The following is a 17367-nucleotide window of genomic DNA, read 5'->3' as shown; positions in this document are numbered from 1 at the left end:
CTCATCAGGGTGGCCAGTGATCTCAATTTAAAAAGCCACAGTTTACAAATGTTTGACTTATGCTAGACAACAAGTTAAAGACATGAGTCAATATTTGTAGTGCTTTTATGTCTTTAATATGTTACAGCTTGCATGCATTCATACTCACACAAAGAGCCTCTGGGAGCCTGTCAGGCCTCCAGCTGTAACCTAGTGATCATTTCGTTGTGCTCAGATGCCCTCTACAGGTCAGCTCTTGTAACATTGGGGGGGACAAACACGGGTGCTCTGTGCACATAGTATTTAAGTAGTAATTATTTTCCTGCAAACACCAATGCAGTATCATATAATGCATTTTTTATTATTAATTTCTATTCATGAGGACATGATACAGTTATCTCACAAGGAAAAAGAAATCTGGATTCAGGCACCGCAGCAATTTCCTAATGTTGTAAACCTGCTCAACATTTGGCAATAAACCCCTTTCTGATTCTGATTCTGAAACTAAAACGTAATCGCTTCTAAGCTGGGCTGAATCCTCGGCTCAGGTAATTATTAGGTAACTGCAGCGCTTTCAACTCACAGCGAGAATACAAGAAGGGTTTGAGTTCTTTGGCCGGGGACTTTATCTCTGTACCTTTATAGGTTCTCTCCCTTTACACATGCATGTTAGAGTAACGTGTAATTCTAAATTGGTCATAGGTGTGAATGTGAATATGAGTGCTTGTCTCTCTGTGTTAGCCCTCCGTGTTGTTGTCCTCTGCTTCTGGCAGCTGGAACAGACTCTGCCCTGATGCTGAATCAGTTAGGAAGAAAAGGGATGCACTGCACAGTTTTGTATTTTTCGTACTGGAGCTTTCCTCACACATAATAATCGACTTTAAATTTAAATTTTACAATACATAAACATATTTACACTGAAATACATGGAAGGAGGTGCAAGTATGTAATGCAACTAATACCAGCTTAATCTTATATGGAAACTTGTTTTTGCCACTGAAAAGTCAAAATAAGTAACAAGATTGTAATTTTAAATTTTGACTTATGTATGGCAAAAAATATATATTTGGTACCAAATCTTTTTTTTCCCCAGTGGGACAAAAAAAAAAAATCCATAATCTTCAAATTTTACTAAAGTGATTTTTCCACATTACAGAGCTGGAGTATAAGGAAGGCCAAAAGAATTGTGCATTATACAGGAAGGACAAGTTGAATGATCTTCGTCCTTTTGCAGAAGTTTGATAGACAGAAATCAACCTGAACCACCAAAAGCTGTCTGACTTCAGCCTGCTACTACAGAAAATAGTATAGGTGCTAGAAAGACTAACCCAAGTCTATGCCAGGTACATGGTTTGCAACATGTTTCTACACCTATTTCATAGATGCACAGAAAAGAAAAAGGGTCCAAAGAAGTCAAAGCTCCAGCAACATTTGCAGTATAAAGAACAGCTTTGTGATTTTTACCAGCCTGCTGCCTTCATCAGGGTAATCTTAATACTACAGGTGTTGTTGGAGCTTTGACCTCTTAAGACATAAAAACATGAAATGAGGTAATGAGGACATCACCCATACACTGAGTGTATCAGGGGTGTCAAATGCAGGGCCCTGGTAACACGAACCGTTACACTACAGGACAGCAGCGACATCTTTAACTTGTTCATAAAATCCACAAACATCACTGTACATGAGTGAAAATGGGTCAAAGTTATTGTTGCTTTTGTTAGTTACAACAGCTACATGTGAAGGTTTTGTGCTTTTGCAGGTCCACTGTGGTGTTTAATGCGGGTTTCGCTCCAATCGTCCGACTGTGGATCAAAATGGGCTGCCGGTGACTACAATGACTTTGACACCCCTGACTTACATTCAAGTCCCCAACCTGTGGGGTGGTTTACAGTTTCCACTGCCTTCGATCCATCGCCCTTCTACACGTGGAGAAACTGAAACATTCAGTTGTTGTCGTACAGCATCCCTGCCTGTCTCAACCAGGTTTTGCTTTCTGTAATCATTCCTCATGTTTACACTGGTCATTAAGGACGTGTTCACACCATGTGTGCATAGTGCTCACAATGAACCAATACATACAAAAAAAAGGGACATTCAGACAAATGCACAACCTGATTTTCCACTTAGCGTAGGCACAGGTTGTTGGATTTAAGTGATCCTCTTCTTAAATGAACTTTCAAAACCTTCAAAACCCAGTCTCTTTGTTTCCCTGAAAAGCAGTTCCACCCTGAGCTCAGGCAGATATAGAAATGGTGAGCTGCCAACAAAAGAGCCTGTCTTTCAAGAGGACATCCTCTTTGAAATGGGGACAGCTGAAGGCTCATTTTAGCTTCAGTTTTTTGACTGGAAGGGGAAAACTGGGGCTTTTGTCCAACATCGCTTACAATAAAAACACATCATGCGTGATTTAAAGGTCAATTCTATGTCCTGTGAACTATTAAAATGAAGCCTGGCCTCTTTTTTTGTCATCACTAAGCATGAACAGGAGGAATGACTGTAAAAAGCAAGAACTCTTTTGGTTTTTTTCAATCGAAGACTTGAGAAATGAACCCATGTTTTTAAACAATCAGTATACAGTACAGACACGGAGCCTAACAAGTTGCTGCTTGAAACAGCTTAAATAATCCGAGTGAGACGGTTTGTTTACTCCTGAAAACAACTGAACCTCTTCAGCTGTCAGCAACTGTGCAAACACTTCCCGTCTCCACCTCCTCACCCTGAGAGTCATAAAGTGCAGCCCCAGAAGCGCCTCCGGCTGCCGCTTCTATTTCAAGGCCCGTTGACATTGATAATAATTAGCCCTGCCATGGCCAGCAGCATTACCACAGCCACCTCCATCATTTTCTTCTGCCTCCACCTGCTATGATGCTTCTTCAGCTCCTCCTCCATCCGCTGCTTCCTGGCTCTCTGGTCCTTCTCTCTCTGCAGCTGCTCCCCGTAGTGAGCCTGATAAAAGGCATCAAAATCAAATATGGGCCTCCCTCCAGGTTGGGAGAACTGTCTGGCTCTCTGCTGAGGTTTTTGTTGGGAGCCCGTGGATCTGCTGGAAGCCTCCTTGCTGGAGGGTCTGCCTGCATTTTGGATGTCTGCCCGGCTCAGGATGCCGCGGTCGTACTTCCTCCTCAGGCTGATGTTTCCCAGCACGGTGTAAGCCTCGCTGATATCAGAGAAGCGCTGGGTGGCCTCCTTGCTCCCGGGGTTCTTGTCAGGGTGGTAGATGAAGGATTGCTTGTAGTAAGCCGTCTTGATCTGAGACTGCGTGGCACTGAGAGACACTTTGAGGATGTCATAATAGGCAGTCCTGCTCCTGTGCAGCAGAGGAGCGTCTTCTGACCTCCAGCTGTAGCTTCTAGCTGCTGTGAAACTTGACTTCAGGGCGTCATGGAGCAGATTCAGACCGTGTCCACTTCCCAGCCTGTCTGATCCAGGATCTGCCAAGATGAAGGTAAGCGTGCAGAGAGCTCGGCGCTGTTGGGGGGACCTGAAGGCGTCAGGGTGGATGGAGACAGCTGCTGTCGTCCACAGTCTCATCCTGCAAAGCAGCAGCTTCTTCTGGAGGAAAAGAGCAGCTTTATGAGCTCGCAGGCTCCCCGTGTTTTCTAAAAATTCGGTGAAACCGGAGGCAGCCGCACTCTCCAACACCTGACTCCCGCTTTCCTTCACTGTGGAAACTTTCTCTGACCTGAGAAGTGTTTCTGTGCTTTCTGAAGCTGACTGGACTGATTTCTCTGTAACCCGACCGGAAACGAAGGCATGGTTTGTTATAAGACACCCGGGACTTCCTCCGGGGCACACGGCTCGACTCTGGCTGGTTTTGAGAGCAGACAGCCGGTAAACTCCGTTCCCCAGCCTTTGACCGACCTCTGCCATTTTACCGAGCAGGGGCCGGAAAACAGCTGCAGCATCCGGCGCGTGAGAGAAAGAGGACCCAATCAGAGTCAATGTTTACAGGAAGTAGTCAAACACAACCGACCAATCATTTAGCAGAGCACCAGTAACATAAAGATCAACATTAACACTTTATTTCTCGTGTAAAATTAAAGGAAATTAGGACAATTGATTATCTTTATCTTCTACAATGTAAAAAAATTTGAGAGAGATTTAATTTAAGTCCTTTTCTTTTAATGAAATGACAATTTCTCATTCTTAAAACATTATTTTTATTTTCTTTTGTAATGTAAAAGACAGAGTAGCTACCCATGCAACAGCGTCACAACCTTTGATAAGATAATTCCAACTTTGTTACTGTGTGATTAATTAAACGTGAATTTTATAGAGGAAAGGGTTTCTATCTCTCTGGATGCAAAGTAAGACGGATAAGAGGATTTCATGAATGAATTAGTTTCTGCATAAAGTTCCTGTTTTTGTTGGAGTCAAGAGGAATGAGAACCTGGATAAAGGTGCAAAAAATAGACAATAAATCATATCACAAAGATGCAGCACGATGAAAAGATATATTAAAAATAAACAGTAAGTTGGTGATGATATGGAGGGCCAAAAATGATTATAATTAGTGATTATAATAATGTAATAAATATAGTATTAAAAATATGGCAATAAATCTGATTTAAATCTGATTTTTTTCATTACAGTTAATCTACAAATATTATTATTTGAGATTTATCTCAAAATGTTGCCCTCTCAAAATCAACAGCAATAATAAAAGAATGTGCTAGATTAAAGTCGAAAGATCCAAGATCCAGATTTTAAGTTGAAGTAGTAAGTATTGCAAATTTGCTACGAAAAATAATGTATAAGTATTGGGACCACATTCACAATAAAGTATTAGTCGTTTTTTTTCTAACAATCTATTCTCAATTAATTAAAAAAAATGAACTTCCAGTTCGACTTCAATCTTTTTTTTACTAGCATTTCTAATTTTGAGAATTAAGTCAAAATTTGAGATAATAGTACTATGTTAGGATCAAAGTAAAAATGTATATTGATAATAAAAAATGATCTTTTCATATGTTTTCATTTATTTTATTTATTTATTTATTTTAGAAAGCTTAGGGTGGTCGGCACGGCAGGTCAGAGGGTGGCAGTAAAGCGCTCCAACGTTCCAAACGGTGCAAAAGAAGAAGAGGCGTGCCGTCGCTTGTGAATGACGTCAACATAATTCACGTGTGAGTCTTTTGCTACCAGGCAGCTTGTTTATTAAGTAAAATTACTCCCGTAACATAACGATTGACAAGTAGACGCGAGCATGGCGTCCAGCTGTCGACGACCCGAACACTCAGCTCCTCCAGATGTGGTCAGTCGGACGGTTTATTCTTTTTTTTTAGCTTTTGTTTTCTGCCGGTGCTTCTTCTACAGGAGCATTTTAAATCTATAAATGGCTCTTTAAAGGCCTCCAGCTGAAGCAGCTTTAAAGACATGGTTTAAATGGTTGTTTAGTGAACATGAGTCGGTAATTTGTTTTTTTCAAAGGATGTGATTTGGTGAGCTGTGTGTTGGTCTGGTTTAAATGATGCTTGAAGCACCAGAGAAGCAGCTGCAGGGTTGTAGGAGTAAACTGAGGTGTTACTGATCTGTCAATCTGATGTGCTCTAATCTCTGCAGTTCTACAATGAAGAGGAGGCCAAGAAGTACTCCCAAAAGTGAGTGTGGATGTAACGATACTATGTTTGTGACTACGTTACATGTTTATATGTAACACACAGCTCTTTTTTTTATCCAGTGTCTCAGTGTTTCTGTCCTTTGACATAATTAAACTGTGCGCTTCATTTAATTTTTTTGTTAGGGTTGCATTTCTAACATAAAGAATCTAATCTCAGTAGTTTTATTCCAACCCCTTTACTGTCCGCTGCACTTTATATATACATTCTGTATATGATTGAGACACTTCATTTAAACCATTTTTATTCTGCCTTCATGGCTTCTTGACTGATGGGTTTTTTTTATGTTTAACTGGAAAGCGTTTGGTTTTAGGACTAAATGAGCAATCCGTTAATCTGTATCAAACCAGGTACAGTGGGTTGATAATGAGAACTCATTAGTTGCACCTCTGGGTGAATGCTCATTACTGCACAGTTGTTCAGTGTATAAATTAATTTGAAGACCTCAGGAAAGGATACATTTTCTTGACTAAATTTAAAGATGCCCCGTGTTTAGCCTCTTTCATCCCACCTTGGCTAACTTACTTTGATGTGGGACACTGACCAAAGATTCAAACACCTAAAACTCCTTTGGGTCAAACATATAACAACTTAAAGAGTCTTTGTTTGTGGCTGTCATGTATGAACCACCCTTCCTCTTTCAAAAAAGGGGTATAGCTGTGTCATTACCCCCCTTTTCCCCTGATTCAGACGGATTTACAGTAAAACAGAATAGAGAACAGTTTTATGCCTGTCCGTTAGCAGCAAGTTGCCTGATTTTGTGTTCATAAGCGAGAAAATTAAGTTAGCATATGCCAAAAAATGTTTTAATAATATAAAAGATCTGAAATCTTGTTGTGTTTTGTTGCTTCTTAGCTCTCGAATGATTGAGATCCAGACCCAGATGTCAGAGAGAGCTGTGGAGCTTTTGAGCCTGCCAGAGGGACAGCCCTGCTTCTTGTTGGATGTTGGGTGAGTGAGTGGCTGAATTTACTTATAGCAAGTGCATTAAGTTAGAGATGTAACATGGTAGTACATATTTACTCTTAACAATAACATGAAAGGCTCATCAGTAATCTAAGCAGTGCTTTGACAGGTAGACGCATATTGGCAGTACTGTTGCATGAATGAATGCACGTTTAGAACTAGCTCCAATCAAACTTATTGAATTCTTTATTAGTAATAAAAAAAAAGAAAAGAAAAAAGAAGTAAAGCATTTAAGAAGATCCCTGAAAAACTGAGTTTTGAGAAAGGGGCATTTTCCAGTAGTTTCTGGGATATTATCTTTATCCTCCAAGAAGCCTCTTGCTCAGGTGATGGCGCAGTGCTTTTAGTCTAAAAACTTGGGAGGTGGGGGATGCAAACATTTATGATTGGCTGTGGAGGGTTTTGTACCTCCCGGATTTATTTGAAGCACCATTTTTTTTCGTGGTACTTAAAGGTTGAAATGTGGCAAAAGTCAGAATGTCTGCTGGTGTTGTAGAAAAGTCATTGTTATGAGTTTTAGTTTGAACATAACTCATTGTTATGTGACACAGTAAGCTGATGTATTTGTGATGAGAAACAATCTGGTCTGTGCCTCTCAGGTGTGGCTCCGGTCTCAGCGGAGATTACCTGTCAGAAGAGGGACACTACTGGGTCGGAGTCGACATCAGCACCGCGATGTTGGGTTCGTTTGACACTCAAACTTTATATCACTCATGATATACGGAATATATCATTAAAAATTTGTACATGTGCAGCTAAATACTGACATAATCTAACACCCCTGAAGGGAATGAACAGTCAGCCTCCTGTTTTATTGATGTCCGTGTGTTAAAACGTAATGTTTTTCCCAACATATAGTGCCAAAGCTTGACTATATTCCAAAAATATTCCTAAAGTCTGGCTTCAGACTGGAACTAGATGAGTTAAAGGAAGACATTGTTAGCTTCAGGACATCCAATACATTCACACACTTATAGGTAGTCATAAAACTAGAGTATAAAATGCTCAGAGTGTGCAAAATCATATATCCCGCCACAATACACCACGAGCAGTCTAAACTGTAAATACAAGGCAGGAGGGATCCACACTTTAATGTCATTTAGGTCAAATTCTGACCGTGCCATCCAAGTGCTGCAGCAGAAATTGAGACTCATCATCACCAGGCAATGTTTCTTAAATCCAGTTGTGGTGAGCTTATGTACATTTTAGCCTCAGTTTTCTGTTCTTAGCAGACAGGTATGGCACCAGGTGTGGTGGTCTGCTGGTGTAGCCCATCTGCTACAGCTCAGACCTTTGTGCGTTTCAAAATACTCTTGATTTACTGTTGCTTTTCTATCAAGTCCAAGCAGTCAAGCCATTCTCCTCTGTCCTCAACAGGATGTTTTAACTCTGAACTGCTCCTTATTGGATATTTTATTTTTCCGACCTTTCTTCGCAAACATTAGAGGTGGTTGTTCGGGGAAAATCCGAATACTCACACCAGCCCTGATAACATCAACAAAAATGCTTAATTCAAGTCACGTAAATCACCTTTCGTCCCAATTCTAATGCTTAGTGAACTTCAGCTGATCTTCTTGACCAGGTCTACATGCCTAAATACATCGAGTTGCTGCCATGTGATTGGCTAATGAAATTTAAGCCTAAAATGTATTTTAAGCATGATAACAGATCCAATATGCGGTTACAGTTGGTTGTTTTTTGTGCATTTATGTCACCACAAGAAATACATAAACTCTAAACAAATGTAATTCTCTTCTGTGTGACAGATGTTGCACTGGACAGAGAGGTGGAAGGAGACCTCGTACTGGGAGACATGGGCCACGGGATGCCGTTCAGACCTGGTACCTTTGATGGTTGCGTCAGGTAAAGAACAAAGGATGCTTATAAGTCAGGCTCTTCCTGGGAATTTTGAATGATTTATGACCCCTTTAAAAAACTCTTTTCCTGTTTCAGTATCTCTGCCCTGCAGTGGCTTTGTAATGCAGACAAAAGGACGCACAGTCCTCCAAAGAGACTCTACACCTTCTTTAGCACTCTGTACTCATGTCTGGTAAGATTTTATCACTCAAATATCCAGGAAGCTTATTTTTGATGAAAACATTTTATAACCTCTTTTTGCTCTTTCAGTCAAGAGGCTCACGTGCAGTCTTTCAGCTTTATCCTGAGAACTCAGAACAGGTAAAAGGGGGAAAAAACCCTCTTTGTGTTTCCATGAAGGCTCTGTGTCAGCAGAGGAACAGCCTGAAGGTTTCTCTTCACTCACTTACCACCTTCCTCTTTTCTCTCCAAAGCTCGAGCTGATAACAACACAGGCCATGAAGGCAGGTTTCAGTGGAGGCATGGTGGTGGATTACCCCAACAGTGCAAAAGCAAAAAAGTCAGTATTTACTGGAAGTGGCTCCTTTTTATTTTGACGTCTGCAACTGATTCCTTCCTAATAGGCTGTGAAATTGGTAGCAGGGTGCTCACAACACAGGGCTAATTAGAACAGGGGGGACTTGGCTGCATGATGTATGATTACATATTGGAGCTGTTTGGCTGGTTTACATTTTCTTACACACACGCTTCCTGTTGATCTCCAGGTTCTTCCTGTGTCTGTTTGCCGGCGTAGCAGGAGTTCTTCCCAAAGTAAGAAAAGCTGTGGATGTTGTGGGTTGCTGCCTTTTGTTTGAGCCAGATGATGATCATGTTAATGTCTTTTTCCTGTATTTCAGGGACTGGGATCAGAAACGTCAGACAAAGCTGTTCCAAACCAGGTTCAGTACTCAGGACAAAGGTAAAGACGTCCACTGCAGGCGATGCTGCCAACCCTGAGCAATTAGACTGTTTCATAAAGCTGTTTGCATGGGTTGACATAACAGCTGTTAATTCAGTTTATTTCAATCTCTGGTGTTTTTACAGCTTTTTGTGTGTTTGTGTTTCATGTAGACATATGCAATGTGTTTCAGCCCGAGGCCACTTGAGTGTTTTCTAATGTGTTTTTCTGCTGATTGTTCATTGTTGACTGCCGAAGGAAAGAATGTATGGGATTTTAACAACCTTACTTTTTTTTTTTATTTCCCGTCTGTGTGGTAGTAGCTTTCAAAGGATTTGCTACAGCTCTTTTTTTTCTGCAGCAAACAATATGATCAGTAAAGATGAATGATGTCGGGGACTGTTTGCTACAGCTGTAATTTATTCTCATCAGGATAATTGGTGATTTGCTTATGATTTGTGATAACGCAGCCGTATAAATCATCCCATTTATTACTTTGCAATAGGATAGTGAGCTGGTCTCAGCTTTGATGAGTGCAGGTTCAGTCTTACCTGCCTTTATGAAGCCAAAAGACCAAAAGAAATGACAGAAAGGGTCGTTGTCCTGCTTGACTTAAAACCCTGTCAGGCAGGTTTTCCTCCCTTTTACAGAGTAAGACTCAAGTGACTGGATATGTGAGATGTTTTGCATCTAATGCTAAGTATTAATATTCATTTGTCGCTGTAAAGATGTCGTTTCAGAAACATGAAGGGAAAATCGCTGAAGAAGGGACGAGACTGGATCCTGGAAAAGAAGGAGAGGAGGAGGAGACAGGGACGGTGTGTGCATGAGTGTATTTTCAACTCTTAGAGGACGAAAAATTGAATTCATTATGCCGAGCTTAAAGCTCTGAATGTCGTAATGTACTTAGTTTAGCTTTAACTGGATTTTACCTTTTATTGCCTGTATTTTATAATGCACCTTAACTGGCTTCTCTGTCTCTGCTGTGTGTTTGTTAACCTGCAGGGAGGTTCGAGCCGACACTAAATACACTGGACGTAAGCGAAGACCTCATTTCTAGCTCTGACTCATGCAGCTGCGCCTTCATTAGCCCTCCTCTGTCTCACACACACACACACACACGGAACCACCTCTGGAACTGCAGAGTGTTTGGACTCTGATTTATTTTTCAGCCCTTTAATTCAAGTGGATGTGATGCAAGAGCAAAATGCAATTACAGCCAGTCGTTTTTATATTTAGTCGAGTGTTCCTCGCTAAAAGCGGTGAGATTGCACTCACAATGTTCAGTTTGGCTGGAAGTACATGAACAAATGTGTGTGTACTCACAGCTGGTGGCAAAAACCACAGCGAAGAAAAAGCAAAACAGTATAAATAAATCAAAGCAATTTTATAAGTGGCCATATCTTTGTGGTTTATTGTATTATCTGCTATGTTTTCTCAATTAAAACTAAACAAAAAATGTATTGAGGTTGTTTAATTATTTATTTTTAGCTCATAAAAGAAATTAAAGAAAGAGCCACAAAATGAATTTGCCTTTATTAGGGAGCTATGATTATAAAAATGACTTAATAATGAAAAAAATGGTAGTTAATCAGGTTAAAAAGAAATAAACTTCAGGAGCTGCGTTTACAAGGGAGAAACTGAACTAGCCTCATTTGTAATGGAGGAAAATTATTGTTTCTTGCAGCTAAGAAAAAATTAATTTTTGTGCACAAGTTTTAAGTCACCCCTCATTGTTGCATATTTCGCTTCCAAGGAGCCAGACTTTCTTGAGGTTTTGAAGTGGTCTTCTGTTCTCCAGACTTTCTGTTGGTCTTTTGGGGGTTTTTTGGACACTTGGCATTTCTTTGCTTTTGTTTAGCTTTTTGAGTCCAGCCCTTTTTATCTGACCACTTTCAGAGGAATGTTTTGTTTTTTTTTGTTTTTTTTTAAATGCTGACCTATGAATCATTCAAGCATAGGAAGGCATCTAATTCAAGAGATGACCCAGTGTTTTGTCTGTACATAACAGACAAGTTGGCAAAGAACCAATTTTATATTTGTTACTAGCAACCCATTGCTAAAAAAACCCCCAAACTTAAAATGTGTTCCCATTTCTTTAGCTGAATCTATGAAGAACATCAAAGATAACAGTTTGAGAGGTAAGAAGATTCCCCGTAAAAAGATCTACGCATAAAAAAAACAAACAAAAAAAAAAAACTATCTGCAGCACCACCTGACAGTCATGTCCTTATGAAAAATGGGCTAGGATCTAACACAGGAGCTACTGTTTGCTGAAGCTTCATCAGAAGCTCAGTGGAAAGGTGGCTGTCGAGAAGTTGTTCTTAGGTAAAGGAAATGGGGAGAAAAGGGTGTGGTATGCCAAACTACACAAGGACAGTCATCAATATGTACGGAGGAGGTCAGGAGAGATGCACAACAGTGAATGTCTACAGCAGTCTGTAAAACGTGGTGTTGGCAATTTTGTCAAAATTGATGAAATTATGAACGCAGAAATGTACTGTGAGATTTTGCTGCAGCGCGCAATATCATATGGAAAGCCTCTGCTGGGCACAAATGGAACACTTATCGGTCATGGATTGGCCTCCCCAGAGCCCGGACCTCAATTTTACTGAAGCAGTGTGGGAACAACTTGTGGGGATAGGTTAATTGGATAATTCAAATTGCCACTAGGTGTGAATGTGCGAGTGAATCTGAATGTGAATGGTTGTCTGTCCCTATGTGTTAGCCCTGCGACAGACTGGCGACCTGTCCAGGGTGTACCCCGCCTCTCGCCCTATGACAGCTAGGATAGGCTCCAGCGCCCCCCACGACCGTGAAAAGGATAAGCGGTAGCGAATGGATGGACAGTGTGGGAACAACTTGACCGAGAACAAAACAAAAAGGCAGCCAGCATCCAATAGAAGAGCTTTGAATGTGATTTGAGAAGCTTGGAGAACTATTCCTGAACACTCCTTAAAGAAATAACAAGAAAGCTGCCGACGAGAGTTCAGGCTGTGTTGAAGAATAACCGTCGTCGTACTAACTACTGACTTTGAAGTTTGTTAAAATTGTACAAGCTCTGTTTTTGCTTTATATACAGTATGTCACATTTCAATAAATTGCTGCACCATGTTGGCACCATTTTTAGTGGTGTATGGTACTGCAGGGATTCTGTGCCTGGAAAGGACCAGTGACACAGACTCCAGCCCACCCAAGAGTTGAATAAATGCTTAAGAAAAAACAGCTGGAAGATTGTGATAATGTCAAAATTTCTACTAATACAGAGTTATTTTTAATGCTTCTTTGGACCTTGTCTTTATTTTAATTTGCTGAGGAAACAACAAATATTGACTAAAGGGGGAAAAAAACAGGATTGTTGTAGTGAGATTGAGTTTATCAAGCATCTAAACACACAGAAATAAATTCTTTGAATTATATTTTCTCAAATGGAGCTTTAAATACAAAAATATGTTATTGAAGGCAATATTTCTGGGTCATTTCGAGCTCCTTGTACTGTTGCCATATCCGTCTGTTTCAACAGGGGTCGCTGTTCGCTTTGGCACAATGCAAAGTACCTGGGCGTTATCTCCGAACCTGCTCACCAGAGTCAACACAATTTCCCCCCTCAGGCAGGCTCCCAGTGCTTTTGGTTTTTGTGTCAAACTAACCTTCATGCAGTCGGACTAAATATGCAGCCAAAATAATAAAAGAGCTCCGAAAAGAATAAAAAAGAAAATAAATAAAATAAAGTCAATTAGTCCGGATTGAGGAAGTTGTGGGTGAGTAATGGGTTAACGGCGGAAGGCCTCGCTTCACCTTTATTGCGCGTCACCCAGCTCTGTAAAGTGGTCTCACCATCCCAGCATCCGAACCGAAGGGGGAAAATCACCGCCCCTTGCTGCCGCCAGACGCGCCTCTTCCTCTCGGTCGAGCTCACGTCTACCCGTCGGTCTCCGCCCCGCCGCTCCATCACCGTCACATACACCCAGAAGACAACGGGAACTGAGGGAATAACGACAATTTACCGGCGAAACGGGGAATCATGAAGGACCGCATGCAAGAACTTAAACATGTAAGTTTGTGTTTGTGTGCTTTCTGCTCAGCATCCACCTGTTAATGCGAACAGACGGGCTTTTTTTATGGAGCGATGTGTGCTCAGAAAGCTCCTGGCCACAGAGCGAGGTGCGCGGAGTGAGCAACAGTTGTGACTCTCGGGTCCTGATGGAAGCTCAAATGTAACGTTTTATTGTAGGAAACGAGCGCGTATTGCTGCCATGGTTTGCTGTGCGTAAATCGGGATGAAGCGCAGCAGACAGGAATGGTTTTAGATGTTAAAAACAAAGTAAAAGTCATTTTCTCAATGGCCCCTTTGATCTTTTTGTCAGTGTTGTGAAATGAGTTTAAAGGCTCTTTGGTGCTAAAGAAAGGGTCATCGGCTAAGACTTTGTACTTAATAGCATCAAATCTTTCTGGTGTCGCTGATTAATCCACTGCTGGTTTCCTTTTAGGATTTTTTTTGGAAATATGCCACCAGTGATATTAATTAATTTGTGCAGTGTGGTTTGATCGATCTGACCAACTATGGGTGTGTGACTCGAGTGGGGAAATTGGTCCCAGCTCGCCCATTCCACCTGTGAAATGTCCGCCCTCTGCGCGTCACAGGGGTCTTATCCAAGAACCTTTAAACACCAACAACAAGGAACGCAACGTTTTGTCTTTCAAACCCCTGCAATGTGCTTTATTAGGGATGTAGTCTTGTGGAAATGAACTCCGACACCATTTATTCTTACCACTGATGAGAAATAAAGCCTTGAAATCTTGAATTGCACCCTTTGACTTTCTGCCAGCTGTTTTTTTTTTCTTTTTCTTTTTTTTAACAATTAAAAATTGTTTAAAAAAAGCTAACGTGGTAACAAGAAGACGTGTGATTGGATGGCTAACAGGTTTTTGGCTTGACTGATACAGAAGTACAGCCACTGAGTAGCATCCTCCACAGGAATGTTAGTTTCAGCTTCATATAGGCTACTTTCTGTGTGTGTGGTGGTAAAGTGGCCATTGTCAGATCTGGGTAATTGGCAGTTAAGCTGAGGAGAGGGGAAACAATTTGCAGCTCTTCAGTTTTCAGTGAAGATCTAGCTATGAATTGGTCACAAGGGAGACAACCCAGCATTGCCAAGTGTGTGTGTGTGTGTGTGTGTGAGAGAGAGAGAGAGAGGCGTGCCTTCAGCCTGCCATGCTATGTCTTTGGAGTGCTGGAAAGATGCAGTTGTATCATTGAGAAAGAGAAAGATGGAGAAATAGTCCAAATTTTCCTCAGCAGCTTCAGTGTGAATCATCAGCCAGTCCACAAACACCCTGATTCTATTTTCTTTTATCATTTTTGAACATATCCGTCGTGTCTGAGAAATGGCAGCTGGAGAAGCTCAGCCAGACCTATTTCAGACAAACTGCACCAAATAAAACTGGAATAAATTGCAAGTCACAGAGAGCTGCTTCCCATCAGCATTAGATTAATATTGGTTTCCTCTTCAGCTTCAAGTTAATGTGGCTTCTTGATTCTTATCTGTCTCTGAAGGGCCGGCTGTAGATGGGATTGTGTCAAAAACCGAACAGTAAGCAGTGACAGTAATTTAGTTTCTGATTATTCTATAGTTACTTTAAACTCATTTTTATATTAAATATATTTACAAGTTTCCAGGACCCAAAAACCCTTGTGTGGCTGACCAATCGTATAGACGAAAGATTATTAGAATAATAATAGAAAAGCGAAGAAACAATTATCAGTCGTATTTATGTGATAAACGATCCATTTTTAATCTATCAGCGCCCTGACTTTTTCAGAGCTCCAGCTTTCGTGTAGAGATGTGTTTAGAGAAATATTTTGCAGACCTTTGCAATTAAGTCTGCCGAGCTTGAGAGCTTGGTCAGTTTATTGCCAACACTTAAGCTCAAGAACAAGAACTTGTAGCCTACTCATTGGTTTGTTTAGCACCCAGTACCTGAAAGTAGCTCTGCAAATAACTGCACTTTTTATATTTCTCCTCTCAGGTGGACAAGACGGGAGAAGATCAAGTTCTATATTGTGCATGCTCATAAACCCACCTCTTGTGGCTTTTCATTATTTTTGCTTTGGATTTTCTATTTCCACTGTTGTATTGGTTTTAATGAGATTTGGGAGTTTCGGGAGGCCACCTTAACACTAGGGGAAATCTTAGATTCCCATGATCCCAGGAACTTTTACTTCAAGATCTCTGTGGACTAGCAGCATAACAGAGCATCCTCGCTTTGGGAATAGAAACTAGAGGAACTCATGATGACCACTCGCTAGTGACTCAGTCAGTGTTGCAACCTATTTAGGCTTAAGTACATTAAGGGAGACATGTGGAGGTTTCTTTCTTAGCCAGCAGTCACCACAACATAAACCTACATAGAGTACTGTGCAGTTGTCTTAAATCACCACTAATTCTTTATATTTTGTTAGGAAAGTGAGAAATAATTGCAGCAATTTATTGAAATGTGCAAACATACTTGGAAGAGACACAGTCTATAAAGTAAAAACAGAGTTGTAGCTAGCTCGACAGTCTGTATTTGGTATGATCACCTTTATTCTTCAGCAGCCTGAACTCTCTTTTCATGTAATTTCTTTAAGTAGTCTTTGGGTACAGTTGCAGTAGCTCTCTGGGCTTCTTCAAGGACGTTCAAAGCGCTTCATTGGATGTTTGCTGCCTATTGTTCTGTTCTGTTTTGTCAAGATGACAGTGTGTTTGGCATCACTGTCATGCTGAAAAATGAAGTTGCTGCCAATCAGATGCTTTCCAGATAGTACCTCATGGTGCATTAGTATCTCATGGTACTTTTCCTGTGTTCATAATTCATCCCATTTTGACACGCTCTCAAACAGCACTGCCTGAAGTGCAACCCCAAAGCATGACACAGCCTTTACCGTGTATCACAGATGGCTCCTGACCTTCTCTGTACATACTGACAACAATTTGAACCAAAGATTTCAAATCTGGCTTTGTTGCTCCATTTGACACGGTGCCACTGAGTCCTTTGCACATGTGTCAATACATAGATGTGCATGTTTCCCTTTTTATTTTTTATTTTTTTTAAGCAAAATATAAAGAAATGAGAAGTGGTTCACAGCATTGTATTTGTGTGTGTGTGTGTGTGTGTGTGTGTGTGTGTGTGTGTGTGTGTGTGTGTGTGTGTGTGTGTGTGTGTGTATATATATATATAATTATGGATGGTTGTTCAAAGATTTGTATGTGTTGTAGTTGAACAAGATAATAGATGATGTCTCCAAATCATGAAATGAAGGGTGGAGGGATTGAGCTCGGGGCAGCAGTCTTTTTGCCTAAATGTAACATCTGGAAGTCAGTTGAATCATTTCTCTGAAAAACAACACGAGCCTGTTTTACCATAATTGCACAGACTAAAGAAATAGAGTGGATTGTGTCCTGTATCTGCTCTGTGTCAGTATTGATCATAACTATCTTATAGTATTTGCATTTGTTAACACTTGCTTTGCGGGTTTAATTTAAGAACTTTTGGTGATTTCTAAAAGTGTTGGTGTTATCATTTATTTGGACTTTGTGATTAGTTCTTCAGTGTAAAATAAGCAAACCCATTCAGCTAGAAAACCTCCCCCATTATATAAGAATTATTTTTCACATCGAAACAAAGCATATCAGGAGCAAACGGAGGACTTGTGAGCTTTACAGATTTTGTTGCTTATGTGTCTTTGTGTGTGTCACACTGCAAGTTTACTCAGCCATGTGCTCGTGTGTCATTTTGGCAGGAAATTGAGTTTTGCTCATATTTGTGTGAGGGTACAGGTTCTGCTCCAACACTGCCCATATGCACATAAAGCTACTTTATGAGCTCAACACCTGCCTACGACTCTGCTCTCCCAATAACTCGTTAGCTTGCTGCCTAAAGCCGCCCGACTTAATAATAAGGATGGCCACACGGCTTCCTCCCTCCCCTCACCTTGTCCCAGCACTCCCAGTTGGCCCAGCAGTGATTTGGTGACAGATGGTGATGATGTGACGCATTTGTCAG

General features: G+C 40.8%; 3 protein-coding genes across 5 annotated transcripts in view; 2 read left to right on the top strand and 1 right to left on the bottom strand.

The window, feature by feature from the left end:
* Positions 1–105: 105 nt before the first annotated feature.
* On the bottom strand, positions 106–3870 carry dnajc30b (DnaJ (Hsp40) homolog, subfamily C, member 30b). The gene has a single exon (XM_085243512.1). It carries the CDS (start codon positions 3850–3852, stop codon positions 2752–2754), a length of 1101 nt encoding a protein of 366 aa, XP_085099638.1. The 5' UTR covers positions 3853–3870; the 3' UTR covers positions 106–2751.
* Positions 3871–5073: 1203 nt separating this feature from the next.
* On the top strand, positions 5074–11254 carry bud23 (BUD23 rRNA methyltransferase and ribosome maturation factor). The gene is made up of 12 exons (XM_085243511.1): positions 5074–5236; positions 5545–5582; positions 6456–6551; positions 7166–7248; positions 8333–8429; positions 8520–8616; positions 8694–8744; positions 8858–8943; positions 9149–9194; positions 9281–9342; positions 10050–10139; positions 10327–11254. The coding sequence occupies exons 1-12, from the start codon at positions 5189–5191 to the stop codon at positions 10379–10381; spliced, it is 849 nt and encodes a 282-aa protein (XP_085099637.1). The 5' UTR covers positions 5074–5188; the 3' UTR covers positions 10382–11254.
* A 1621-nt stretch (positions 11255–12875) lies between these two features.
* Positions 12876–17367, top strand: part of LOC146559773 (syntaxin-1A-like) — a 96108-nt gene continuing 91616 nt past the window's right edge. For 2 of the 3 annotated variants that reach the window (XM_085243510.1, XM_085243508.1), the window contains exon 1: positions 12876–13375. In XM_085243510.1, coding sequence (XP_085099636.1) covers positions 13346–13375 — 30 coding nt within the window. In that variant the 5' untranslated portion in view covers positions 12876–13345. The remainder of the gene's footprint in view (positions 13376–17367) is intronic. The other variant, XM_085243509.1, reaches the window with a different exon arrangement.

This window comes from Mchenga conophoros, linkage group LG14 (genome assembly GCF_057382185.1).
Source record: "Mchenga conophoros isolate Kocher_MC1m ecotype Shallow Benthic linkage group LG14, M_conophoros_male_GT1.1, whole genome shotgun sequence".
Classification (NCBI taxonomy): Eukaryota; Metazoa; Chordata; class Actinopteri; order Cichliformes; family Cichlidae; genus Mchenga; species Mchenga conophoros.
The sequence above is the reverse complement of the archived record's forward strand: the minus strand, read 5'-3'. Positions and strand labels throughout refer to the sequence as shown.

Bases quoted from the DNA above. Each gene is read 5' to 3' on its own strand.
- dnajc30b (XM_085243512.1), bottom strand. From the start codon at position 3,852: ATGGCAGAGGTCGGTCAAAGGCTGGGGAACGGAGTTTACCGGCTGTCT.
- bud23 (XM_085243511.1), top strand. From the start codon at position 5,189: ATGGCGTCCAGCTGTCGACGACCCGAACACTCAGCTCCTCCAGATGTG. The intron at 8,430-8,519 runs GTAAAGAACAAA...TTCCTGTTTCAG, and splicing joins ACCTTTGATGGTTGCGTCAG to TATCTCTGCCCTGCAGTGGC. The intron at 8,745-8,857 runs GTAAAAGGGGGA...TTCTCTCCAAAG, and splicing joins ATCCTGAGAACTCAGAACAG to CTCGAGCTGATAACAACACA.